The 26,808-nt window shown below is 36.1% G+C and overlaps 1 protein-coding gene across 5 annotated transcripts in view; it reads left to right on the plus strand.

Annotated features, from left to right (window-relative positions):
- SUPT3H (SPT3 homolog, SAGA and STAGA complex component) overlaps positions 1–26,808 on the plus strand; it is a 271,275-nt gene that overhangs the window by 200,363 nt on the left and 44,104 nt on the right. For all 5 annotated transcript variants that reach the window (XM_030489154.1, XM_030489152.1, XM_030489153.1 and 2 more), the window contains exons 7-11: positions 13,761–13,836; positions 16,465–16,577; positions 17,169–17,276; positions 17,916–18,104; positions 21,076–21,186. In XM_030489154.1, coding sequence (XP_030345014.1) covers positions 13,761–13,836; positions 16,465–16,577; positions 17,169–17,276; positions 17,916–18,104; positions 21,076–21,186 — 597 coding nt within the window. The remainder of the gene's footprint in view (positions 1–13,760; positions 13,837–16,464; positions 16,578–17,168; positions 17,277–17,915; positions 18,105–21,075; positions 21,187–26,808) is intronic.

The raw sequence follows: 26,808 nt of genomic DNA on the forward strand, positions 1-26,808 counted from the left end.
GAGTAGAGGGGCAGGATCACCTCCTATGACCTGCTGGTCACGCTTCTGTTGATGCAGCCCAGGATACGGTTGGCTTTCTGGGCTGTGAGCGCACCTGCTGGCTCATGTTAAGCTTCTCGTCAACCAACACCCCTAAGTCCTTTTCTGCAGGGCTGCTCTGAATCTCTTCTCTGCCCAACCTGTAGTTGTGCCTGGGATTGCCCCGACCCAGGTGTAGGACCTTACACTTGGCTTGGTTAAACTTCATAAGGTTGGCATCAGCCCACCTCACAAGTATGTCAAGGTCCCTCTGGATGGCATCCCTTCCCTCCAGCATATCAACCAAACCACACAGCTTGGTGTCGTCGGCAAACTTGCTGAGGGCGCACTCAATCCCACTGTCCATGTCGCCGACAAAGATGTTGAACAGCTAAAATTAAGCAAAGCTTTTTCTTAAAATAACTTTTAAAATATTTATAGTAACTCAGAATATTGTGTCTCGAACTTCATAATAACTTACACCTCTGATACACAGGTGAATTCAATTTTTGTGGCTATGTGCCACTAATATGAAATTAGATTTACACCCTCAAAGGAAAGTGCGTTATCTGCATATTTAGAAGTACATTAAAATACTTACTTTTGGAACTAAAACTAGTGTCCAGTATGCAGCTCAAATTATGGATTAGTGCTGCATTATTAAGTATAGTTGAGAATTTCAGAGGTCATTGACATAGAGCATTCAGGTGCTTTCTGAACGATAGGTCTTTCTTCATTGAATTATGTCTTGTTGCAAACTGATGGAGTTTTAAAATAATTGTATGTGTCTAATATCGAACAATAGAAGAGTGCTGTAGAATTTAGCTGAGATAGTGTTCACATTAGCTCATTACATCAATATTTGTAAGATTCAGATTCTCAAGGGTTGTTTCTTTGGAAAGCTGCACATATTCATTATCAGTTTAAACCATCAGTATAAGAACTGCCTTTGTCTTGGAAATATAAACAAAGACTTGTCAGTAGTAGATGAAGACTCTTTACCACTTTACAAGTGAAGGGAATGTGTAACAAAGGCTGTAGAAGTCTAAAATGTCAGCTGAACATATTACTTTCATGGCATGTACTATACTAAAAAACTTAAAAATATTTCACAAAAAAATGTTTCTTCTAATGTGTTTTTTTAAATTCTATATTACTTAAGCAAATATTTAATTATTATATTAGTTTTTCTGCATACTTGACATGAATATAATTCTACCTTCTTGCCAAGTATGTCAAATCCCAAATTCACTTTCATTTGCCAGGGTAAATGTTTATTTTGTTTTCCCACATAATGTGTTCTTTAAAGTGTCACCAGGATACCAAATCTGATTGCTTTTTAATAGACATGGTGGGGGTTTTTTGCTTTCATTAGGAAACAGGATAAACTATCAGTAAAGCTTATGGTAATGAATCTGTATAAAGTAGATGCTCTTTGCTCTCCTTCCCCTCATCTCACCATTTAAAAAAATGAAATTCCATCAAAACTATTGTAATGGTACCTCATTTTTTGCACATGCACGAAGGGTCTGTAGTAGTAAGGGAGTTTGGGGGGGGGAGGGGTGTGTGTGCAATCAGTGCTGTAGAGCAAGACACCAGGATATGCAGGGCCCATTTCTTCTGTTAAAGGTAAGCTATGACGACTCAACGAGGCTCCCCAAAATAACTTTGTTGTTTGTTTTGCTGTGAAATAACTGATATTATTTAAGATACAATTCATTGGAAGGTTACTATTAAAAAAAGGTGGTTTCACTAATACAGAACATCTACTTTTCAGATGCTAAAAGCTGGCAGCAAATGCTTGCATAGTTTTTCACAAGTCTGTAAGTTTCACTGACTTTCATCCTTGAAAGTCTCAAAGTGTTCCTCCAATCTTAACCAAACTAACAAAATCTGGCAAATCTCGTTTACAAATTGAAATTTTTGATTTTCTGCTTTTAAATGATATATCAGTAAATTTTCAACTAAAATTTTCAGTTCTGTTTCTTATGCAAATGAAATGGAACTGGTTTAAGTATTACTGTGACAGTTTTACACGATTCAAGAATACTTTTTTTTTTTGAGATTTCCCTTTCTTTTCTTTTTTCAAAGAAGAGAATGGGGATGTTTACCTAGACAACTCCTGTAGTGTCTTTGGATGGTGGTGATTGATTGTTTAGAATTAATGATAGCATATATTTCTTTGGTTTTGTGTAAATGCTTAATAATTTTGTGGTATATTTATCAATGGACACAGTGTAAGGGGCTAAATAAATAGATTGTTCCAAATTAGGCAAATCAGCTGATGGTTCAAATCAACTTAATTCCAAAGCTAAATCAATGTGTTAAACCCCAGAATCTTCATGTTTTCCTTTTCCTTTCTAATATTAGAAAGAGAAAAGAGAAAGTAGAGGGAGAATAAAAAGCATTTGCCAATTAAGCAAACCACCTTTGGGAAAATAATCTTTTTATGATTCTATTTCTCATGTATATAGTGGAGATAATGCTCACAAGGCTACTATGAAGATAAATTCGCTCATATTTAACGGAATTAAGAAACAGTAATGAATAGCAGCATAGACAATTTTGCATAGTTAAATAAATAGCAAGTGTCACAAAGTTATTAACATCTAACTAAGGAAATATTCACACTGGGCCAGATTCTGTTCTCAGTGTCATGAATGAAGTCCCAAAAGAAAAACAAACAAAACAACTAATCTTTTGCTCAAAGCCTTTCAATTCAAATAGCGATTTTTAGGGTCTTCTTTCTTTTCATACCTGGGCACATGGTGCAGTTTTGATTTTGCTTTTTTCTCCCCCAGCCTGTGCAAGCTGGGGATATGTGGCTAGAGTGTATCATGGCATCACCACGCACAACATTTGCAGTGGTTCAGTATCAGTGCAGTAACCGCAAAAGCTTTGCGACAGTTGTGAAACAAGCCTTAAAATGTGATTAATTCAGCCTTTATTTGCATTCAGTCATGCTCAGATGGCAAATTAGGAGCAGAACGCAGGTAGGAGTTTTGAATATCAAAGTCCTGTTCTCTTTCTGGTTGGGAAGCCTGGGCTGTTCAAGAGGCAGGAGGCAGCCAAATTCAGCCTGTGAAGTTGAGAGAGACATCTCTCTTATTAAGTATTTTAAGCTTAAAGAGAAATGTACTCTGTCATTATAAAATCACATGTAATGCATACTGGTCACTGATTTCTGATGGAAGCATTTCCTTTTTAACTCAATGTATGACTCACTTATTCCCTGAATTTCGTGATGTGATTTTCATCTGGAGTTTCATGTCTTTCAATTATCAAATTAGAAAGGCTTTTCAGAAAGACTAAAAATCTGACCACAGAATTAGACTCAGTGGTGTAAATGCCTCAAGTTGAATATGAAATGTCTACATGCACACTTCTTGTGTTAAGGAAGCAAGAATGCATTTTTGAATGCCACTCTATTGTTCTCTGATTACAGTGGACTCTAGCAGACAAAATAAGTTCAAGTAACTGCATTCTCCAGTCATATGCCAAGGACAGCACATCTGTATACGTGCGGTACCATGTATTTTAATTTTAATTAATTTTATTAATTAAATTAATTTAATTAATGTTAATGCTTTCTTTATAGACATTCTGAATAGACTTCTTACACAAATTCATCATGAAAGTTGGCAGATTTGGATTTGTTGTGGAAAATGACTGAGCTAAATTGGTTTACTCATTTTTGTAGTTAATAGGTTAAGTGAATTAGTGGCCTTCCTTTCAAAAACCAGATCAGTGTCTTGTCTAGGTGCATCTCATAGTTTACAATAATTTCCCAGTTTGCATTAATAACTGCTCTGTATGGCTAAAGGGTGAAGTTCTCAGCTGGAAACCAGACATCTATTTCTATCAGTCATCTACATTCCTGTGTCTGCAGGGAGAAGGGCACATCCAGAGCTGACACATTCTCTTACCACACCTGCAGTAGATGTGATCAGCCTACAGAGGTGCCTCTCTTTTCCCATTGATTATAAAGGGTGACTAGATTATACTAAAACACCCAGCATTGTATGAAGTGAGTCCTAGCCTGAAGCAATGCTGTAATGACTTTATGAAAGAACACAGCCAGCTTAGCAGCACCTGGAGTTCTCCTCTCTTGAGCCATACTGGCCTGTTTTCATTCCAGAATACCTTTATATAGAAAGTCCTGGTTGTATTTCTAATCTGCATGTGGGACAATATAAAGAAAAAGCTCTTTTAGACCTGTGTCCCATTTTGAAAGCCCATTTTTCTGCTTTCCTTTGGCAAGAGGGTGATAACCATCTATACTAGGTACAACCTTAAGTTAGGAGAGGTGTTCATAGGATGAGATCCTACAGCTATTGAAGTTAACAAAAGCTTTGCTGAAGATATTATAGAGCCAGGATTTCATCTATAAGTTGTGAGACTGAATTCAGACTTATGAATTGGTTTGCTATGGTGCACACCAAACTACTTCTGCTCACAGAAAAAAAGTGTGTCTTGAATTTCTTCTCTGTGCAGGTACATTCTGGAATTATTTTGGAAGTTGGGCTTTTTTAAAAAATAATTTTTCAAGGAACAACATAGCTGAAAAAAATAAATTTAATTAGGAACATTTTTGATTCCACTCTAATTGACAGAACATCACCTGCCAAGGGTGCCTGTGTGTATATACCTGTAGCATCGTAATACATGTGGGGTCTGAAAGAGTGGCAGATAATGTGAGTATTGGCTGATCTACTGGGAATAAGACAGGTCTGTTTTATTAAGCATAGGGGAAAAGACAGAATTTTGATATTTACAAATATGAGAACAGAAGTAAATGAATATATATGGCTCATATGGTCTGAAACTTATTCAAGTTTCTCCTATTCAAAATTTTCCTTAATCTTCTCATGCTGCTTCTTTTCTTGTGGAGCTCCAGAGGACTATTCAGGAGGGCATCTCACAGTATCTGTCAGTAGGCCTGATTCACAAATAATTACAGAGATATGCCTTACAGGATAATGAATTTTATCACAATTTTAGTATTGCTTGCTAGTATGTGCATTGGGTTCACTTTGCTTTCCTTTCTTTTCAACATAAAGGGTGTAAGAACAATGCTCTTGAGGACTTCCTCTTCTTTATTTCTCATTTAACATTACCAAAACTGGCAAATATCTTTTTAGAAACATATATTGATGCTGGCTGTTAACAGGACAGAATTTTAAGATACAATTTTTTTTTAAACTAGATTTGTTCTCTTATATGAACATTTTGAACACATATATGAACATATTTGTTCTCTTTACGAAGTAAAGCCAGTGAATGAGAGGGCTCGTCCCTAAATTTTTTGTAAAGTTACCTACTGTTCAGTTTAACTAGCTTTACTGGATGTATTGCTTAATGCGTCGAGGCTGTAAAGTGACTAATTCTGGACATATTTTAGGTAGATAACTAGATAGAATATGTGTGGGAATTGATTTTACTGAAGTGTATTATGTCTAGGATTGACCTCCTGGTGAACTTTGAGTTGAAATCACCCTCCTAACCTTATGCCATTCCATTTGGATTCCAGTAGGAGCAGGACTCTCCTCCAGCCCTTTTCTACACCCAGGATGGTGAGCAAATGTGCGAGACATGTTGTGCTTGTACCACTCTGAGCCAGCCTTCATCCAAGACCATAACCAGCCTTCACTCCATTCAGTGGAGTGGAAGGAGTGCAGTTTCAGGGAGTCAGATTATTTGTAGGCAACTCCTGAGTTGCCTCTTGCTCAGTGCTAAATTGCCACGTGGCTGTACCTGAATTGGGTTCAAAACCAAGCTATCTGCAAATAACAATGGGAGGAAATATTAGGAGGGTGAGAAGTACTTGAGGATTTTTTGAGATGACATATAACTACAAGAAATTTGCATAGAATCCAACACAAATATTGAGTAAATATGTATTTCTAACCTGTCTGTCCTTTTGTTTATCCATCTATAGCCATCTGTAGTCAGAAAGCTAAAAAAAATTTTAAGTTTCTCATAGCTTATAATATTTTCCTTTTGCTTGTACATGAGCTTCTATAATTATTGTATTATCGTTAAATAGAGTGTGATGGCTGATTTTGACTGCAAATAAAAGTAAAAACCTGAAACTCACTAAGCAAAAGGGGCTGCTTTGCTGTTTATATCCCACAGACAATGCAGTGATGCCTGTTTTGATGACTGCAGGCTTTACTTGTGAGATGCTAAAGCTGTTTGTATGAACCTCATCTACGAATTTGATACAAAGTCAGAATAAGTGTTCAGAAGAATGCTGTCCAGAAGACATAAAGGTATCCTAATATTAAACTGGAATGAAAAGTTTTTGATGTACAGCCAGATGGAAATCGCAGAAAGGCATTACAGTGTCCTCAACCAGATAAGTGAGGGAAGGTCAGTTGTCTTAATGTATTAATAAATCCTACATAACTTTTTAAGTTTGGTAGCAAAGTTTATCCAAAATTATTTAATATTTTTTTGAAAAGAACTGGTAGAAGATAGCCATGAATTTAATACATAGTTTTGCAAAATTCATGACGATACTTATTACAGCATAAAAAAATATTTTGCTATAAAAATCAAAGTATTCCACGAAATGAAAATGTTTCATTTGCAGGTTCCAGCTCCTCTTTTCAGACTAGCAGTAATAAATTTAGACACGGAATTTGGATACAATTTGGAGCTGGTTCAAATAAATACAGTATGTGTAGATTTTGCATATGTTCAAGGGCAAAGTATTACAGGGGCAGTGAGTCCCTATCAGGAGATGAATTTTATTTATTCCTTAAGCAATGAGATCATGACTGCTGGGAATTAATCCATTCATTTTGTTATTGTCTGTTCAATTTCATTTGCTTTCCTTCTTCATAATTCCCACAAAATTTCTGCATAATTTTACATAGTCTTGCCAGCTCCCTTCCCCCGACTTATCTGCACATACTTTGTTAGGATACATTTTACATACTTTGGGGAAGACGAATGGAGTTAACGCACAGCTGGGGTACAAAGCCGCCTTTGTATACATTTGCATTGCTTTGAGATCAGAGCAAGAACCAAATTTACTGAGTCATTCTTTAGCCTTGGCATTTGCTTAGCCCTAAAATGGAAGTTGCCCTATTGGCAATGGTGTTCTTCACTGATCAGAGTAGGATTCATCTTGCTTTTCTGAGGATGTCTGTACTGTGGGAATGTAGACCTAAGCCAGTGTCCCCACCACTGATGTATACAGTTGATGAACTTTAGACGAATTCATAGATGTCATTCATCTGCCTTATTTTAACATCTAGTTTACTTGAAGTTGCTCTCCAAAAGTGCCCAATATCTTTCTTACTATAAAGGGATTTTAGGTGACTAATTAGGATACTGCAGAGATCTAACTTGTTTGGGTGAATCCCATCTTTTCTTCTGGACAGAAAATCACTAATTTTATATACTGAAAAATTATAATTAAAAAAAGATCTAATTAATATTTGTCATAATCCATGGCTTCCTTTCATGTCATTTACAGTTGTAGATCCTTAACATCTCTGTAATAGTTAATATTTTTAAGGTTCTTAAGATCTTAAACTCTGTTTATTCATGGCGAAGGGGGTTAATAATACTGTAGAGAAAAAAGAAAACCCGTTTTTACTAATTATAACTGTGAAAATACATTAAACTGGGGATCATCTTGGTCTGCCAGAAAAAGGCCTCATGTTTTCTTCTAATATTGGGAACTTCATACTAAACACGTGAGCACTCAAAACCAGTATTACATCAAAGGCCTCAAGTTTACTATGCAGACTTGTTCAGATTAATGGTATGTTCTATAAGGGGTGGGTAAAAATTATAAAAATTCCCTGTATGTCTGTACTTTATAGCTAAATCAAGTATTACATTACAAAGACTATTGATCTTTCCCCAAGTGACATTTTTATTTTCTGTGCAAAACTCTGAGTAAGCTTGATCTTTGAAAACGCTTACTCTTAAAACCCTTTTTTCTTTGCTTACCAATTCAAGTGATTCTCAGAAGAGCAAATACATTTTTGCTTTATGTACCAAAAATCTTCAGATAGTGATAATTCTCAGGTAATTTCTAGATAAAGAAGACTAAAATTGTATTTTCAACATATTTTGTAAACGCTTCAATATTGAGCTACCTTGTGCTTTATTCCTCAAATTGCATTTTGGTTTTGGTTTTTGGATTTTTTTGGTACAGCATACAGTGCCCAGTTATTGTCTAGTCTAAATAATGATAGTAATAATAATAAATATTTAGCATACTCTTTTAGTAATATCAGTCATTGCAGGGCAACTTTGATTTTTCCCTGGGGTAGCCATCTAGCTCCTTTGGAGCCATGATAGATGCACAATGAAGAGGTCTTTAGCAAAGGAAATCAGGAAGTCATGCCACAATATGAATATTCAAGCAATTTGGGAAGCCAACATCTTCATCATTAATATTATTGCCAAACACAGAGGTGTCCAGCCATGCTGCATACGTTTTTCAAATGTTCCAGCTTAGCAGCTACTCGGCACATTTCCTTCAAACACAGAAGAGTTGGTAAGCAAGTTAACATTTGGCCGCTTGCCTTCCCCCCACACAAAGAGCTTTATATGTCAAGTGTGAAAGCTTTAAAATGGAATCAAAATAAGATTATTTTTCATCCGGGATGGTAGGTGAGAGCATGCAACTCTGCCTTTTCTTTCCTTTCCCTTTTTAGTCTTCCTTTTTAGTTCTTTATGCTGAAAGAAAGATATAATACAACACATTTTTGGAAGACTAAGCACACATTTACTGTGCCAGGTCCTATCTACTGCATCCTTCAGCATGTTCCAAGGAAAGCATTCAAAGTATTTTAACTCTGCTGTACAGCACATAACTCAGCTTCTTAACTTCTTAGAGTGACTAGTACTACTATAGAGGGAATAAAAACAATACATTTTTAATTCTTTTGATAAACAAGTGGAGTAGTGTCATTCATGTTATTTATTGTATCTGGTTTCAAGCTCAGATTACTTCAAGGAGGCATATCATTAAGGGTTTCAGTGTTTCTTCATGCGGGAAAGATTCCCAGCCAATTGCTTTTATACTGATGAAAGAGGACTTCAGTCCTGTTGGAGTCATTTGCTGTTCCTTCCAAGAACAGAATTTGGAAAACTTCATTTGTATAAAATTAAAGTTATTTCTTAGTTAAATCATCCTGTTCGATTTCTTGTTCTCAAGAAAAAGAAAAAAAAAAGTTAAAAAATAATGACTGTAAAAAAAAAAAATGAACAAGTGGGTATTTTGAAGACTTACTTAAAAGAAAACATTACTTACAGGTTATAGCATTTTCACAAACTTCCTGTGACTTCACATCACTGAATGCCATTTCCTTTAAACTCCTTTGGCCTGGAGAAACAGTGTGTTCACAGTAATATGCTCACTCTTTCTTCTCCCTTTTTATCCCATGTTACTGATTGATTTTGGGTTTATAAAATATACCTTAGAAATGTAGATATAAGGCAGCATTAAATTTTTCCAGAGCAGGGATGATGTAAGAGAAAATGATTATTATTTGAAAAGTGAAGAGGAAAGATGATCTACTGTTGTCTTCTGCTTTGGTATTTCCATAAAGATAATATACCTATGCTATTGTATATTTCTCCTGCATTTTCTGGTTATTTATAGACTATTCTAAAACTGGTAGGACTGATGGAATGGCTATCCTTATACCTTGAGCTGTGTGTTTCCGTTCCATGATGTGGCTTTTTTTGTTAAAGTGTATTAGGAAGAAAATATAGATATTTATTTTAAAAGCTATTGTATCTCATAGTGGTTTAGACCAGCACTCTAGAATCCACCTGTAGGAAAGACTTCTTTTAGAGAGGAGAATTGGAGGGAGAAAGCAATTTTATTTCACATATACATAGGTAATTCTACTACATCAAAAAAATCCATACAGAGAAAAAGTAAGTTTAAGTATTCATTTAGTATATTAAGAACAAAATTAAGTAAGTAAGTCCTGTGTTTAGACAACTACTGTAGACAATTTGTAGAGAGAAATGAAGTCCCTGTTGGAAAAATCCCTCAGGAACACCTTTGTTTTAGCAAACCTTTGATTAGTATTTTTTCATTTCACTTTTTATAAAGAAATTTGCAATGCTTTGGTAGTGAACATACTGTGAAGCATATTGGCAAGCCTTTGACAGCATGCATTTTCAGAGTTTTATAGTCTATTTGTTAAAAGTAGCCATTGCTAAATCATTTAATTTAACATAACTGCTCTTGGGATTAATCTGTTTTTGCAGTTTTCATACTACAATATGTGATGCCTGTGAAAGTTACAGAGTTGAAGTATCCTTGTCAAATTTCTAGATGTCTTTTTTATTTGTCATCTCAGGTAGGGTTTTGAAGCATCACTATTTATGTTAGCATTTCATGTCATTTGGCTTTCCTGTGCTTTCCTTGTTGTTGCTAAGGGTTTTAAGTCCCTGGGATGTGAAGGGTAACAGGCAATGGCTTAACATATAGGTGGCAACAGGTAAAAACTGGATATCCCAGGACCCATATTGTTCAATATCTTCATCAACAGTGTAGACAAAAATGTGGGCAAAGATACACATAATGCACATTCTGCGTTATGTGTATCTTTGCAAATGTGTTGATGACAAATGACAAATTAAGAATGGCTGGCACACTGGTTGATGGCACTTCAATCCAGACAGGTCTTGAAAACCTTAAGACCTGAACCAACATAAACTTCGCTGAATTTCTGCATCTGGGACAGGGTGACCCCAAGCATCATGTTGGATGCAGCATGCTGGATGCCAACTGTGGGTAGCAGCTCTTCTGGGAAAAGCCTGGGGGGTGATAATGAATATCAAGTTGAACATGAGTTAATAGTTTGTTCTCATCATATGAAAGCAAATCTCACAGTTTTTTTAGAAATGTGGCTGGCAGACTGAAGGAAGTTGTCATGCCCTTTTACTTGGTGCTGTTGAGCAAAATCTGGAACTTAAGAACTGAGTCCTTAAGTTCCAGGGAAATACTGAGAAACCGGAAAGATTTAGTTGAAAACTACTAAGATCTGAGGACCCTGGAGCACATGACCTGTCAGAAGAGGCTGAAAGAGATTATTTAGCTTTACTAGTCTGAAGAAGAGGAGGCTAAGATTAGATAGCAGCCTGCAGTTGCTGAAGGACAGTTACAACAGTGATAGAACTAAATTTTTCTTAATAGTGCTGGGTGGAATAATGAAGGTCAGAAAAAAAACAAATTGTTGCTTGTCGGTAGTTTCAGTAGAACATTAGAAATCTTTTTGACTAGCTCAACACTGGAGCAGGTTACCCAGAAGAGACATGTAATCTCTGTTCTTGGAGGTTTTCAATATTTTCCTGGAGAAAGCCATAGCTCACATCATCTAGTGCTGGCAATATTCCTCTTTTAAGCTGAAGGTTGGAATAGAGACCTCTAGAGAGGGGGTTGTTGGAGAGGGATCTCAAGCAAAGGTTCTGCAAGCCTGCACATTTCCGTGTAAAATTTCAAGACAATTTTGTCATAGAGAAGCTCAGTGTGTTTGGTTACCCACCTAGAGTTAATTATTTCAATATTACCTGGCAGTAGCAATCTACTAATTTCTCACTGGTAAACAAAGACATAAATGATTATGAAATTTAAACCATATTGCATAAAAAGTTAGCATTTTAAATTATATGAAGGAGTTATGTCTTAACATGTGAAAAAAATAAATCCAAATTAGATTCCTTTCTAAAATGTAAAGTAAAATTACACAAGAAATTCTAAGACTGCCATTTCTAGGATGTATTATGTGAGAAGTGCCCTGTGCTATGCAGAAGTTCAGATTAGATGATCCTGGTGGTGCCTTTTGTCTTCAAAAGTATGGCTGAATTAATACAGAGACAAAGCAGATCTCTGTTATAGTTATGCTAGGTGAGGGTTGAAGTTATGGCATATATTGTGAAAATTATTTTTAAAGGGTGTAAAATCAATCCAGGCTTACTTAATGTCTTGATGGAATAGATTAACTGAAAATTTTTACTTATCTGAAATGGCAGCTCCACAAAATAGAGTCAAGATGCCAGAAGTATGCGTAGGAGAACTGAAAATGCCCAAGAACAGTTTCTGTCCTCATGAGTAAAAGTCAAAATACAGTAGAGATGATTGACTGGGTAGAGAATAAAAGAAAGAAAGAATATCCAGGTATGTTCCTGCACAGGTAGTGTTTACAACTAAGTTGAACATGTTGACTCTCAACAAGATCTCGTAACTGAGGGATTGGATTGTCATAGAAGAGTGACCTGAAAGGCAGAGAATAGAGGAAGAAACTGTATTTGAAGTACTGATTTTTTTATTTTTTTTTTCTTTTTTCTTTTTTCCTGATTTGAGAAGCTGCTAAGGCCAAATGCTGGTTGTAGTCTGTCTTCAAATACATTTATCAATAGCTTTTTTGTTTCCTAGTAAAGAACTCTGCAGTTTAAATTTCATCAGATATAAAAACACTCTGGGAGTCAGAGCAAAATTTGTGTGTATGTGGGTGGCTTTTTTCCTCATTGATTTCCGTCCTTAATGTGAATACACCTGTACTTCACCTTCTTTGTGCATGGTTTCTTGAGCTGTATGAGCTCCCTGCAGAAGTAGTCCTGATGCCATCAGCCTCTCCTGATACCACTTTGTATCCTTAGATATAGTTCTGTTCTTACCAGGTGTAGTGATTTATTCATCGAATTGCTGTTTGGAAGATAGCTATATTTATTTCCTTAATGTTTCCTTGTTTGAGAGGATTGAGTAAGCCGTCTGCTTCTGAAGATGATAGTTGTTCTCTTTAATCTACTGCTTCCTGCCTTTGATACGTGAGGGATTTAATGTTTTCTAGAGACCAGATCCTTACCTTGTGAAAATCATACCTGCTTTGTTGAAGTAAAAAACTTGAAGCATGTGCTCAAACCAAACGATCAACTTCAGTGTTGCTTTAGCCGCAATTCAGTTATGGCATAGCATGCGCATGAAGGGGAGGGTGTGTATAATGCTTATGGTTTCATACCTTGACTTTTTTGAGATACAGTCTTTTGGTTGACAGTGGGCTCTGTGTGAAATACATTCTTAAATCCAGTTGTGAACATTTTAAGCTATTTTATCTTGAATGACCTCTAATTCAGTCTAATTCCCTTTCTTTTCCTGTAGGTGTTCAAAAGTTTAAAAAAATCAAGCATAAATTAACAGTGGGGAAAAAGAAAAAATTAAAAAGACACATTTACCACTCAGTTACTGTGTACTGAGTGTGGGAAAGGGCACTTCAATGCTCCTCTCTCCCTGGTATATCCTTAATTTGATGGAATTTATTGGGTTTGCTACTGCTATTGCTCCCATTTTAAAAGCACACAGGTGCATAACATGGCCTTAGTCCAGGAGAACATTTTCCTTGTCTGGTCATCTGTAAACATGTAGGCAGTCTACTCATGTGCCTCAGTTTAAATGTGCACCTCAGTCAGGGCAAGAGCTCAGCATGTTTCCTATCTCAGCCCTTGTCACTGTCGTAGGTGAGCAGCGTGCAAGCAGATATTTAAAATAAGAGTTGACATGTCCCTCTGGGAAATTTAACTCACAAGACTAATAACCAACCTGTGGTTTATATTTCTGCATCTTAACTTAGTCAATGCATGTTTAATTTGGGAGGGTTACTTCAAGGTTATGGCAGGGGCACATTGGTGCTATAATTTCTTTTGTGGAATGCAGTTCTTTTTGGAATAAGGTACATCGTGTACTTCTACTCTTTTGTCAGAGAGCAGAAAGACAAACACGAATGATGGACTCGGTCCAGTATGCAGAATTCTGTGAGAGTCGGCAATTGAGTTTTTGTAAGTATTAGAATGGCTGCCCTGTATTAAGATGTTTGATTATTATTTCATGTAATAGAGAACACAGCAGAACCTCATGTTTTTTGAAAGCACTTTTGTTTCATCTGCAGTCATAGCACTTTAAATTCTTTGTCTGCAAAACTCCTGGGAACAGTTAATTTAGCATAGTTCCAGTCTGCCAGGCAGAGTGTTTTATTTGAATATTTACCAAGCTTTCTATATGCTCAGATGCTGTGCTGGTGGGGAAGACTGCAAAGATTGAACTGGTAAAGAGTTAATGGATTAAAACAATGATGCTTACCTGAAGTCTGTCACAGTGGTGTTATAGTCAGCATATTAGCAAAGTTTCATGGTTGCAGGTTTTTTGGAATGCATCTAAAATTAGAGAAGAGCAGCAAGTTTTGCTTTTATTTCCCTGTCGACAGAGACACAAAGAACTTACTAAAGAGTCTTTTCTATTTTAAGCTGTAAGCTCCTGCTGTGGAATTTATTCAACATTAGCCAAATTCATCAGTATACGCCATTCCAACACTAATAACATGATGACAGAATTAGGGCTTTACTAGCACTGAAAACCAACTTACTAGAAGTACTTGTGGGCCACAACTATAATGAGCTGTAAATTAATGGGCTTGATCATGTAGCAAAACATCATTACAGAAGCGGTTAAGTGATGACTAAGGTTTTAGGTCAAATGTCAGAGAAAGTGAGGTGAAGGAGCCAGTAAAAATCATGACAAAACAGCACATGATCCTACAACACAGGCTTGAACACCATGGTGTCTTTAAATGAGAGACCTTATCTTGTTCTTCCTTTTGAACTCAAAGAAAGAGTGACTAATTTATGGCAACTAAGTGACACATTTGAAATACTGTTCTGTATCAGCAAATGTCAGCAAATGTAGGAGAACATGTTTTGTAAGCATTTCTCTTCCTAATTCAGTATGTTTTGTAAGCTTAGTTATAATTTAGCATCACACGTCTTTGAGCCATTAGATAAATGATACTTCAGTTTAGGGTCACTACAGGAAATGAGAGGTTTGTGATAAAGTAATTTTTAAAACTCCAAAATTATCATCTGGATTCAGCACAAACAGAAATCTTAAATCTGCAAAATAAAATTTAATGTTGCAGACCGGGGAACTGGGATCTGTAAAAATATCTTAATGGTATTTTCACAGTGTTTTTAAATGACCATTTCTATACAGTTCTTTTTCACTGACATTTAATGTCATAATAAGAAAATTTACAGGGCTTAGAAAATACCAGCAAAAGAGAATCGTGCACAAATTCAATTACATAATATGAACTAAACTAGATAGAACATACTAAAGGCCATGCAGAACATTCAGAACTAGTGCAAAAGCTGGTTTTTACTTAGTTTTTTAGGTTTTAGTAAAAATTCAATGTATTGCTATATTTACAGTAATAAACCCATGAAAACTGTGTCATAAGAGAATAAACCTGGAAGGGACTTGAAGAAGCCTGTTCTAAGAATATATATTAATAATTAGAGCTCCACATATTTCTGTCTACCTTAAAGACAGGCAAAAGAAAAGGCCCATCAGAGGATCAAGTACTACAGGATTACAAATTTAAATTGTAGAGAACGTTTTGTGGTCCTTCTGTCACCTTCACACTTCTTTTGCTTTGGTTTTTGTTTTGGGGGTTTTTTTCTGTCTTTAGTGATCTGATGTAGCCTTCTCATTCCCTCATACAAAAATGACCACTCTTTACACCTGTTTTCTGTTTAGTACTTGACTTGTTTTTAGCTTTTTAGTCCTTATTGAAGACTATCTTTGAAAGAGCTGTGTCAAATACGTTTTATTTACTTCCACGTTTTATTTACTCTATTTTGGTTGTCCTGTCTTCACAAACAGCTCTCATTAAGACCTCTATATTACTAGCTCCTTTCTGTCCAAGTCTCTACAGCTTTCTGTGATCAGCTTGTCCACCACTGACCTAGGATCATCCTTTTTTTCCTCTTTCAGTTCTCTCAGCAAATATCATGGTTCTTTGTCTCTGTACTTGCTCCTAAGTGATCTCATCCATTAGCAGTGTGAAATTCTCATATGAATGTTTTTCATTTGCAGATCTACATCTATCCTTATTTCTTTATATCTAAGGCAGATTTTAAAAACACTCATCTACAAATCATATTGGCTAGCTTGTCAGCACCTTATCCCTGTACAGTTAACACAAGGACTTCCTAGTTCTTCTGTCCTTCGTCATTTGTCTTCACTGTTGTATCATTTTATCCGGACTCAGATTTGTGTTGATTTATTCTAGTGATTTTTTTTATTCATCAAAGATGTGATGCAATTGTTTTAGGTTTCTCCTGTCTGCAGTCCTCTGAGGTAGATCCTTTCTTATTCTGAAATCTCCTGTATGATCGATTAATTGCATATTTTTTTCTTTACTCCGTGTTGCTTATGGGTCACCAAACTGTTTTGTATTAAATATGTCTTTTCTTACTAGTTCCATTTTGATAATTCCTTCCTTGGCCAATCAAATCACATTAACACTCCTTGTTTCACATTTGTGGTATTTTCTATGACCCCCAAGAATGCATTATTTTGGCCTTCCTGTTGTTAACTTTTCCTTCTCCCCTTATGATTTTAACTGACAGCAAAGAAAGCATCCAAGTTTCGTGACTGGTTGGACTGTAGCAGTATGGAAATAAAGCCAAATGCAGTTGCAATGGAGATTTTGGCATATTTAGCATATGAGACTGTGGCACAGGTAAGAGAGTATACTGATTGAGCAAACAAAATTTGTTACTCTTGGGTGTACTTCAGCCACAGGTGACTGTTGGAAGCTCCTGCAGAAGCATGTAGTCATTACTTCAGCTTACCAAAGTAACTGGATTCCTGTCTGTCTTTCAATTTACAGTGTGACAGATGCATACTGTACTAAATTCATCCATCTGACACCCAAATAGAAGTGTTTTATAATGGTTACAGAGGAGAGTGGAGTCCAGCACGATCTTTATTCAATTCCAAACTGAAACCACATAGTTTGCTATGTGACCTTTGGCAGTGTGCTGAGGCTCATTCAACCCCATTGCACAATTGGATTAAAAAGCAGGATTTCCTGGAAAACAAATTTTACCTTAGTGCCAAGCCAAGCCTTCTTGGGTAGATAGATTACTCCATATATTTACAAAAGTGGAAAAGAAAGGTTTCTTAGGGTGATATATCTCTAAAAAAGTTTTGTTTTCAACTGAGAAACAGTAAAAATAATCGGCCTCAACCCACAATTCCCTCTCACTTCTTTGTTACAATGGCATTTATAGTGAGTACTATGTCAGCAAACCTGTTCTTGCCCCTCCAGTTGGTGGACTTGGCCCTTCTGGTTAAGCAGGACATGGCTCCCAAAGCTGGTGATCCATTCAGTCATGCCATATCTGCCACCTTCATACAGTATCACAATTCTACTGAGGTAAATCTTACTTTTTCACATATTTCACATTTTATGTTTTAATTTTACATGTATTTGGTAGTTTGCTGCTTTCAAAGTAGATGTCATTGAATCTGGTATTGATAAAGACTTCTGTTATGTAGTTTATGAACATCCCTGAAAGTGTTCAAGGACAGGTTGGACAGGGCTTTGAGCAACCTAGTCTAGTGGAAGATGTCCCTGTCCATGGCAGGAGAGTTGGAACTAGATGATCCTTACAGTCCCTTCCAACCCAAACCATTCTATGATTCTATGAAGTTACAGATTTAGACAGAAAGAGATTAAATTATAGCTCCAAATGTTAAATTCTTAGCAGCAACTTTATATTTAAATGTAAATCCTCTTTTCTTGGGTGGAAATTCCTTCCCTCTGTATTGATGATGCTCTCTGTTGAAGATTTGGAGATTAAAGTTTTCAACAGTGACAACTGCAGTAAGTGCTGTATTACACGCATTGCTATGACACAGGAGTTATAGTAACTGCTAGAATGAACAAACTGAATTCTGTATTATATCTCTTTCAAGTGTAAATCTAAGAAGGCAACAAGTTGGTTTTGGTTGGTTGTGGGGTTTTTTTTATGATTTGGTTTTATAATGGCTGTTTGACATCTTGCTTTTATAGCCACATCTCTTAGGGCAATCTACAAGTGTGAAGACCAGTCTTGACTCTCCTGAAAACACGCCACCTCCTACACCCACACCCCCGGCGTCAGCAGGACAGCAACACCTTGGAAAAACCCCATCAGGAGCCCTGGGGAATGGTGGATTTGGACAGGACGCTGCCAAATCCAAACAAAGGAAAAGAAAAAAGGTATTTGGTGCACAAGTCTGGAAAAAAAGAAATAGAAAAAGAAATTAACATGTCTTCAGGAAATAACGTCTCATTTTAAATATTAATTTTAACCTATATCACATATTAACTACCAATGTTATTGTCAGGCCAGATGTGTGGTTTGGTGGTTTTTCTATCAGAACTAGGCTAAAGCTTCTCAATAATGCCTGCAAAACAAATTTTGTTGAGGTAACAACTGCTGCTTCTGAGATGAGCTGCTCATTTACAGCCACAGGTAGACACGACCCCAGATAATCATCCCTTCTCTGACAGTAGCAGCTAGCATAGGTTTTGAGGGTCAAAGCATAAGCAAAGTAGGCAATGAGGTGGTTGTGATTTACCTGCTCCCAGCAGCCTTACGTGACTGCCTTCTTTGCCTATAACAACTTTGCCTTACCTGCTTTTTTTTTCTGCCAGTTGCTTGCATTCAATCTAAATATTTCTTTACTTTGCATAAAATATGGAGGTCTCATATTCAGAGTGTGAAATGCAAATACTATAATTCCTGTCTTCTGTTGTAGAGCCTTGGTAGTCTATCTGAGAGGGATATTTGTACCTTAGAACCACAAGGGAAATATAGAATTGATTAAATAACTTGGGTAGAAAGCACTGTGTTAGTCACTTCATGTATTTTTGCAAAAGTATCATAAAATCATAGAATGGTTTGCATTGGAAAGGACCTTAAGATCTTCTTGTTCCAAACCCCCTGCTATGGTCAGGGACACCTCACCCCAGACCATGTTGCCCAAGGCTCTGACCAACCTGGCCTTGAACACTGCCAGGGATGGAGCATTTATCACTTCTTTTGGCAACCTGTTCCAGTGCCTCACCACCCTCACAGTAAAGAACTTCTTCCTTATATCTAACCTGAACTTCCCCTGTTTAAGTTTAAACCCATTACCCCTTGTCCTATCACTACAGTCCCTGACGAGGAGTCTCTCTCTGGCAACCTTATAGGTCCCCTTCAGTTATTGGAAGGCTGCTATGAGGTCTTAACGCATCCTTCACTTCTCCAGGCTTAACAGCCCCAACTTCCTCAGCCTGTCTTCATATGCGAGGTGCTCAAGCGCTTATCCTCATGGCCTTCCCCTGTACTTGCTTCAACAGCTCCATCGTCCTTCTTATATTGACGACACCAGAACTGCACACAGTCCTCTAAGTGGGGTCTCATGAGAGCAGAGTAGAGGGGCAGGATCACTTCCTTCAACCTTCCTTCTTTTGATGCTGCCCAGTATACGGTTGGTTTCTGGGCTGTAAGCACACACTGAAGCCGGTTCATGTTAAATTTCTCATTGATTGACACCCCCAAGTCCTTCTCTGCAGGGTTACTTGGAATAATGTATCGTGGCAGTACTCTGCTGCAAAGCAGTGGGGTGACTTGTGATTTTCTCGTATGTTATTATTCTCCTAAAACAGCTATGCATTTTTGCACGGAGTTGAACCAGTGATTTTTACAGTGACAGATAGAAAAATACATATTTTCGCCTTCTGATGTCATCAGTGCTGTAGATACACCTCATATGTTCAACTTTCTCTCTGCTCTTGTTTTACTCCATCTAGAAAGCCTTTAGTGAATCCTAAAAACCTCTCTGAAGACTTTTGCCTTTTCCTCTTCTTTTTTTATGTTTGGTTATATTTTGGTTTTGTGGCTGATTTCCAGTATAATTCCTAGAACAAGAGTTTAGCTGGAGATGTAGTTTTTGCTACATTATGTTTCACTAGTGTTGCGAGTATATTTTAAGTTCATAGTGTCTGACTTAATTTTAAAATAATTATATTGTAAAAAGTGCACAGTTTTAATGAAATGTTCCCATGACTTCTCCAGTTTGGTTGGGTACATACTAGATATAACTGAGGCATTGAGACAAACGAGTTGGTGAAGAATGTTATTCTTAGTCCATGAAGACCCAGTCCAGCAGAAAATATTTGAGTTTCATATTTCCTTTATGTCAATCAGCAAGGCAAGAATCTGCCATCGTATTATCGATAATTCTGTGTATACACACACGGGTTTCAGTGAACTCAGCACTCTTGAAAATAAAAAGTTTAATCTAAAAATATCCCAAGTTTGAAAATGTTAGTATATAGTATAAATGTATGAGGGGACCCTGTATGTGTATATATTAAACTTCAATCTATAGTTTAAGGTTTTGTCATTCTTACTGCATTCACTAATATAATTTTCATGAATTTATTACCAAGCAGCCATCATTCTGATAAGCCATCTGAATTCTGGCAAGCAGCCATATCTCTATGAAGCCTAACCCAACATTTCAGTTTGACGAGCAAGGAGAAAAGAGTAACTTTTTCTTTTGAAATCCTGGGATGTTTTTGTAAAATCAATGGACCTGTAGCAGTGAATTCTTATTTTTCCTATTTAGGATCCTTAATCTAAAAAGTCATTTCAAATTTAAAAACATTCCAGTTTGAGGTAATTAGAATTTTTTTGCATCCCTCTAACACCATTATATCACATCTGTGTGTCAGCTTCAAATTTCAGTCTGATATTACTCAATGATGATTTTGGTGTCAAATTGCTTTCCTCTTTGGGTACTTGTTCAGTATTTTACCCACCCCTTGACATCATAATGAGAGCCTGAAATGTTTTAGAAATAGTTTCTGTGGTTACTGCAGTATGACTTAATTGACCCTTTCATTTTAGTTTGAATATTTTCTGCTCTTTTCAATTGCAACATACAGCAGCACTAGGTGAAAGATTTAAGAGGACAAATATGGTGTTCTTTGGGTCTCTTAAGCAAAGTTCATGTAAAAGTCCTCTTTGATTTGTTAATAGCTTTTTTTCTCTAATGTAGTGTGTGGCAGCAATGATGTGTATCCTCAGGAAAAAAAAATTGGTCCATTTTATAAGGGTTTATTTTCATACTTTATGCACTGTAGGTCTGTTGTGTGTTTTTGATTTAGTAACAATTTATGTGTTTTTCTGTTGCAGAGCACTGCAGCCTGTGGTATAGAGGCTCAAAGCGATGCCATCCAGCCCAGCCACATCAGAGAGGCCATTCGACGCTATGGCCACAAGATTGGCCCCCTTTCCCCATTCACAGTACGTAATAACAGAGTTATAAAAAGTTATATTTATAATCTTAAAGAACTTTGATTTTCAAGTGGTCAAATGAAGAAGCTTTGTAATTGTTGAGAGCAATTTGTGGTGACTGTAATTTTCTTTATAAAAGTGGCATAATTCTCTTGGGAAATAAAACTTAGTAATTTCTGTCTCTTTTTGGAAAGACAAAAAAGTTTTTTTTTTTCTTTTAAATATTATTTTCTTTCAATTACAAATTATGCTTTTTTGTTAGTGCTTGAATTTTCTGTTTTTGCAAAGTTTAGGTTTACAGTTATTTTAAATTATATGTATTCCAATATGGTGAGGAGCACTTTATATTCTAAAATTAGTTGTGTGTCAGATACTGCTCCTATTGGAAGTTGAACTCTCAAGTGACACATTTATGGTTGGAGAAAGAAGAGAATGGTTTCTTTAGACAACTTTGAACCTCCACTAAAATGTAATAGAACTGAACTTGTGGTAAAACACTGATGGGTTATGAGGTTTTGCCATCATTTTTTCTATGCAAATGGCAAATCCATTGTTCAGAGCAGCCAAACGAATTCTTTATTTAATTTTCTCAGCTGATAAAAATGGGAAAGCAGTCTGTCTCCAGTGTCATAAATTGGGGTCATTTTCTTCTGATCTGATGTTGTATGTGGCATTGCTTATCTCAGAATATCTACATTAGGAAAGAAGTCATTATAGAAAAAAAAATAAACAAAGCCCACCAAACTAGATCTGAGTTCCTAAAAATCAGGAAGAAATTGTCCATTTTTGGAGGAATTTTATGAAAAGAAAATTATTCTGAATTTGAGGAAATTCATCTATATAAAAATTTTGCAGTAGTACATGAAGACCATAAATATCAAGGAAATAGCGGGAATTGATGTCAGAAGTGAGAAACAAGCAAAAATAAGAATACGTGAAGGTATAATATTCCTAGTGTCATAGAATCATAGAATAGTTAGAGCTGGAAAGGACCTTCAGATCATCTAGTTCCAACCCGCCTGTCGTGGACAGAGACGTCTCACCCTAGACGATGTCGCCCAAGGCTCAGTCCAACCTGGACTTGAACACAGCCAGGGATGGAGCATTTATCACTTCTTTTGGCAACCTGTTCCAGTGCCTCACCACCCTCACAGTAAAGAACTTCTTCCTTATATCCAACTTGAACTTCCCCTGTTTTGGTTTGAACCCATTACCCCTTGTCCTGTTGCTACAGTCCCTGATGAAGAGTCCCTCTCTGGCATCCTTCTAGGTCCCCTTCAGATTAGGTAGATATTTTTTATGGAAAATGATTTTTTGCAGAAGTGGGAACACCTTCCACTAGACCAGGTTGCTCCAAGCCCTGTCTAACCTGGCCTTGAACACTCCCAGGGATGGAGCAGCCACAACTTCTCTGGGCAACCTGTGCCGGGGCCTCACCACTTTCATCCTGGTAGGACTCCTGCCAGCTTCATTCTTTCAGCTTTGAGAAAAAGTTGACCTGGGTTGATGTATATTCAAATTTTCAAAATGATTATGCATTCCGCTTGAATCCTGCTATTGTCAAATTGTACTGGTGTGATTCAAATTTTATTTGGGGTTTCACTGGATGTTGCTGGTTTTGACTGGTTGAACCTTGGTGGAACTGAGATGAATCTTATCAGTTTTAGTTACCAGTTTTAGTTACCAGTTTCCAAAAATGACAATATTTCTGAGGGAGATCATGTGAAGAACTTCTATTTTGTAGAACACTTCAAGATACCAGAGTTACTTCTAAAATTGAAAGCCTGATGTAAGTACAAGCTTTATCTTTTGCTACTGAATAACTCAGTCTCATACTTAGAATTTAGATTTTATTTCTGTTTAAAAAGCAAATACAGGAGAATATTTTATTTTTAAAAAACAACAGCAAAAAGGTATTCTTTTGGGACTGTTTTCTTAAGATAGTTAATATGTATTTGTAACACAAGAACAGTGATATTTTCTGATGTCTTTCCTTTTTTTTTTTTTCCTGTTTCATCATGATTGTCCCTTTCTTCCATCTGATTTGGTGATAAGTGTTCTTAACAAGACAGTTTTGGAAGAAGGGTTAAGCTATTTAATTTAAGATGTAATTTATTCTTTAGCAGCATTTGATGGATGTTGGTTTGGACCAAAAGAGCACTTTGAAAGTTTTATAATCATATGGTAAATGAGAACTAACATTAAATTAGTGAAAATGATCCGTTTGCATTTATTTTGACCTTGATAGCTATGTCAAAATGACTAACATAATTAGTGCATTCAGGTTTTGTTTCCAAGTGCCAGCCACAATGGAAAGCAGCAAGTGTGCTCTAGATTCTTCTGCACTGTATCATGTCTAAGGTAGTCTAGACATATACTTTATCTGTATATATTCTCTATTAATGGTATTGGGTGGTATTCAGTATTAACTGGTCCAGACTTTCAGAAGGCAGAGAAATAAATGATTTGAAAAATAGCACCATATAATTTTGCAAGACAGGAACGGGAAATATGTATCTCTTCATCATGTGGGATGACACAAGTCCATGTGCTGTACCTGAATCTATTTCTCTGTACTCTGTGCATTTAAGCTAAGGAAGTGAGACTTTTTATGTGTATTAATTAATTGCAGGCTAAATCTTTCTTCCTTGGTCAAGGAAAATAGGAAATTTGTCTATATACGATTAATGGACTTGTTATATTGAGAGTTGAATTTATATTTGGATATAAAATTAGTATATATGAATATCCTAATGTTTTTTATAGAACATCTATTTATAATTTTACTCTTCTACACACGTTCTTTTTTTATTAATAATTTAGATAGTTAAGGAATGGAATAGTCCTGAGTGTCCCATTGTTAAACATCATCTCAGTCTATCCCAAGATCTCAAATACAATGATATTAGGATTACAACCCTTTAGATGGACACTATAACTACATGATTAGCTCATTTCATGGTTCATTCAGATGAGTGATCTATTAGACTCATTCAAGTGCGACCTAGAATTAAGAGAATAAGTGGATTACTTCTCTTGCCTACAGAATGTGTTGGAGTTCAATGGGAAGTCAGTGGAAAGTCGTTTTGAGAAACAGCAAATTACCAGATCTTGTAGCATGACCTGGGTACATCCCTTTTCATGAAACTTTGGTTCTGGACTCTTACTTTCTTTACAACATGGCAGCATCATTGATTTCAGTAAGATCATAGAATCATAGAATGGTTTGTGTTGGAAGGGACCTTAAAGATCATCTAGTTCCACCCTCCCTGCCACTTGCAGGGGCACCTTCCACTAGACCAGGATGCCCAAAGCCCCATACAACCTGGCATTGAAAATAGCAAACCAAATTATAACAAGCTCAATCTTTCTACAGACTGGCCAAAAATGTAGAATAATAATAATGTTAGATTTAGATTAATCTAAAAAGCTCATCTCTGTAAAGTGCATAGTGAAAATGATCTGCAGTCTTGACTGGGCATATAGGTATAATCCTAATTTTTACCTGAATATCATTCTAAATAATAATATTTAGCATGCCAAGGTGTTCTCAAAAATATCAGATGGATATTTCTTACCAGGAATACAAGTAGAAGATCTATGGAGAAATTATTTTAAGTTATTTGGGTTGGATTCCTAACAGTTGGAGTAACAAACAATAAAAAATTATTTTAAAATATTTATTCTGTGATCAATATGTGGTGTTTACCTGAAATCTTCATATGAACAGTTGTAAGTTGTACATGAGCAGTTTGTAAGTAGAGCTTGTGACCTAGCTCTAGTAAAATGTACAGCTATCATCCTTTACTCTGAAATTAAAATCAAAGTATAGTCAGCTACAACAGTGGAAGATCACAAGCAAAAAGAATAAGAAGAAGTTTCCAAAGCAGATTCTTTGTCCCCTCTAGTTTATGTCAGTTCTGAAATGAAGTGTTTTAGATGTTTAGTTAAAGAGAAACTGTGTTTATAAATGTAAATTTTAATCCTGCACAGACTTGTGGATGACAGTGGCCATTATTCAGCAGCGTATGTGTGTGTAAATGGAGCATACTGAATGAACAGAGGGTATAACCAACTTTTGTTTGGGTATTTACTTTTTGGGGAGAATGCTGCTTCAGGCTCCAAGTCATTTCAGTATGAAAAGATAGTCTAAACTTTCTCTTGTTAAAAATTTCAGTCCTGTAAAATTGCTTAATCATCATAAAACAAAAAATATTTACAAAACCGCTTTTATGATACTGCTGGTGACATTCCCTGCACCAAGAATATGTAACATCAGAGAATGCTGTTTGGCAGAGACATTACTTGGGCCTTATACAGCCCTACCTTTACTCTTACAGGTTCTTCAATAATAAATGCAAGTATTCCATGTAGACTTCAATAACTTACATGTACCTGTAAATAATAGTTTCACAATCAAATTATATACTTAGTCAAGACCTTTCACTTCTGATGTTTTAAAACTACTCATTATTGATCCTGATTGAGCTCAGCTTTTATGCAAATGCTTAAATCCATTTCTGTTGTGAAAGAATACTGAAGTACATCACAAATCTTCAGTAATTTCACTTCAGTAAAGATGATATTAGCTGATTTTCCCTAGAAAACAAACTCTGTGGAATAGTAGCTGAAGACCTGGCAAAGCTGACCTTCTGAGAGACTAAACCAGCAGATTCTGGGCATGGAAAGAAAGAAGGAAATTTTGAAAATATGAGGGAGTGTGGAAGTATAGTATTTGTGGAGATAAACGGAACAGAACATGTTTAAAAGCAAGTTTGGTTTAGATGAGTTAAACTTCAGGAAAAATTCAGCTTCATATTTGGTCTGCAACTTAGTCTTCTTAACTGAAAGAAATGCCTTATTGCATATTTCAGACCAAAATAGTAGTGAGAAGTAGTTCTGGAATACAGTCTTCAGTAATTGCTTCAATAAACATGATGTGGATACATTACATCTAAATATTTCTAAAGCACTTGAATGATAAAAAATTTTGAATGCTGTTTCCGAAAGAAATTAGGTACATCATAGAAACCAAATAAAAAGTTCTCTGATACTTAGGGGCCTGTATATTATATACTCCCCCTACTGATATTCAAAATCAATTGATACTGATTTTGAAGAAGTCAAGATTTCATTCTTAATTGATTTTAAAAAATGAAATGTATGTACTTATGTCAAAAGGCATTTGAAAACTTTTCCTTCACTTACACATTCAGTTTCCGATATAGAAAAAGTCAATTTGACATTTTTATTGTTTCTTCTTATTTTGAAAGCAAGAAAAAATATTTTATTTCATTAAACAGTTATATACTTATGCTGTCTTTGTCTATATTTCAAGCTATTGTCTGTAGTTATTTGTTATTCTACAGTGTTAACACTATGCGTTTGAAAAATATGAGTTATTATTCTATAAACCCAGTAGGAAGTCAAATCCTAGTTTGGCAATCTTGTTCCCTTCTTTCCCAACCCCCAACCCAAGGTTCCTCCTTTCAGATTTATGAAAGAAAACTTCTTTCTGTAAAAGGTTTTTGTGTGCCAGCATCTGGAAGTGTTTATTTCAGTGGCGTGTAATCTATCTGTGGATTTAGTTAGCACCAGACCCCCTTTTGTGTACTCCTGACTTAAAATTTT

Source organism: Strigops habroptila, chromosome 6 (assembly GCF_004027225.2).
Source record: "Strigops habroptila isolate Jane chromosome 6, bStrHab1.2.pri, whole genome shotgun sequence".
Taxonomy (NCBI): domain Eukaryota; kingdom Metazoa; phylum Chordata; class Aves; order Psittaciformes; family Psittacidae; genus Strigops; species Strigops habroptila.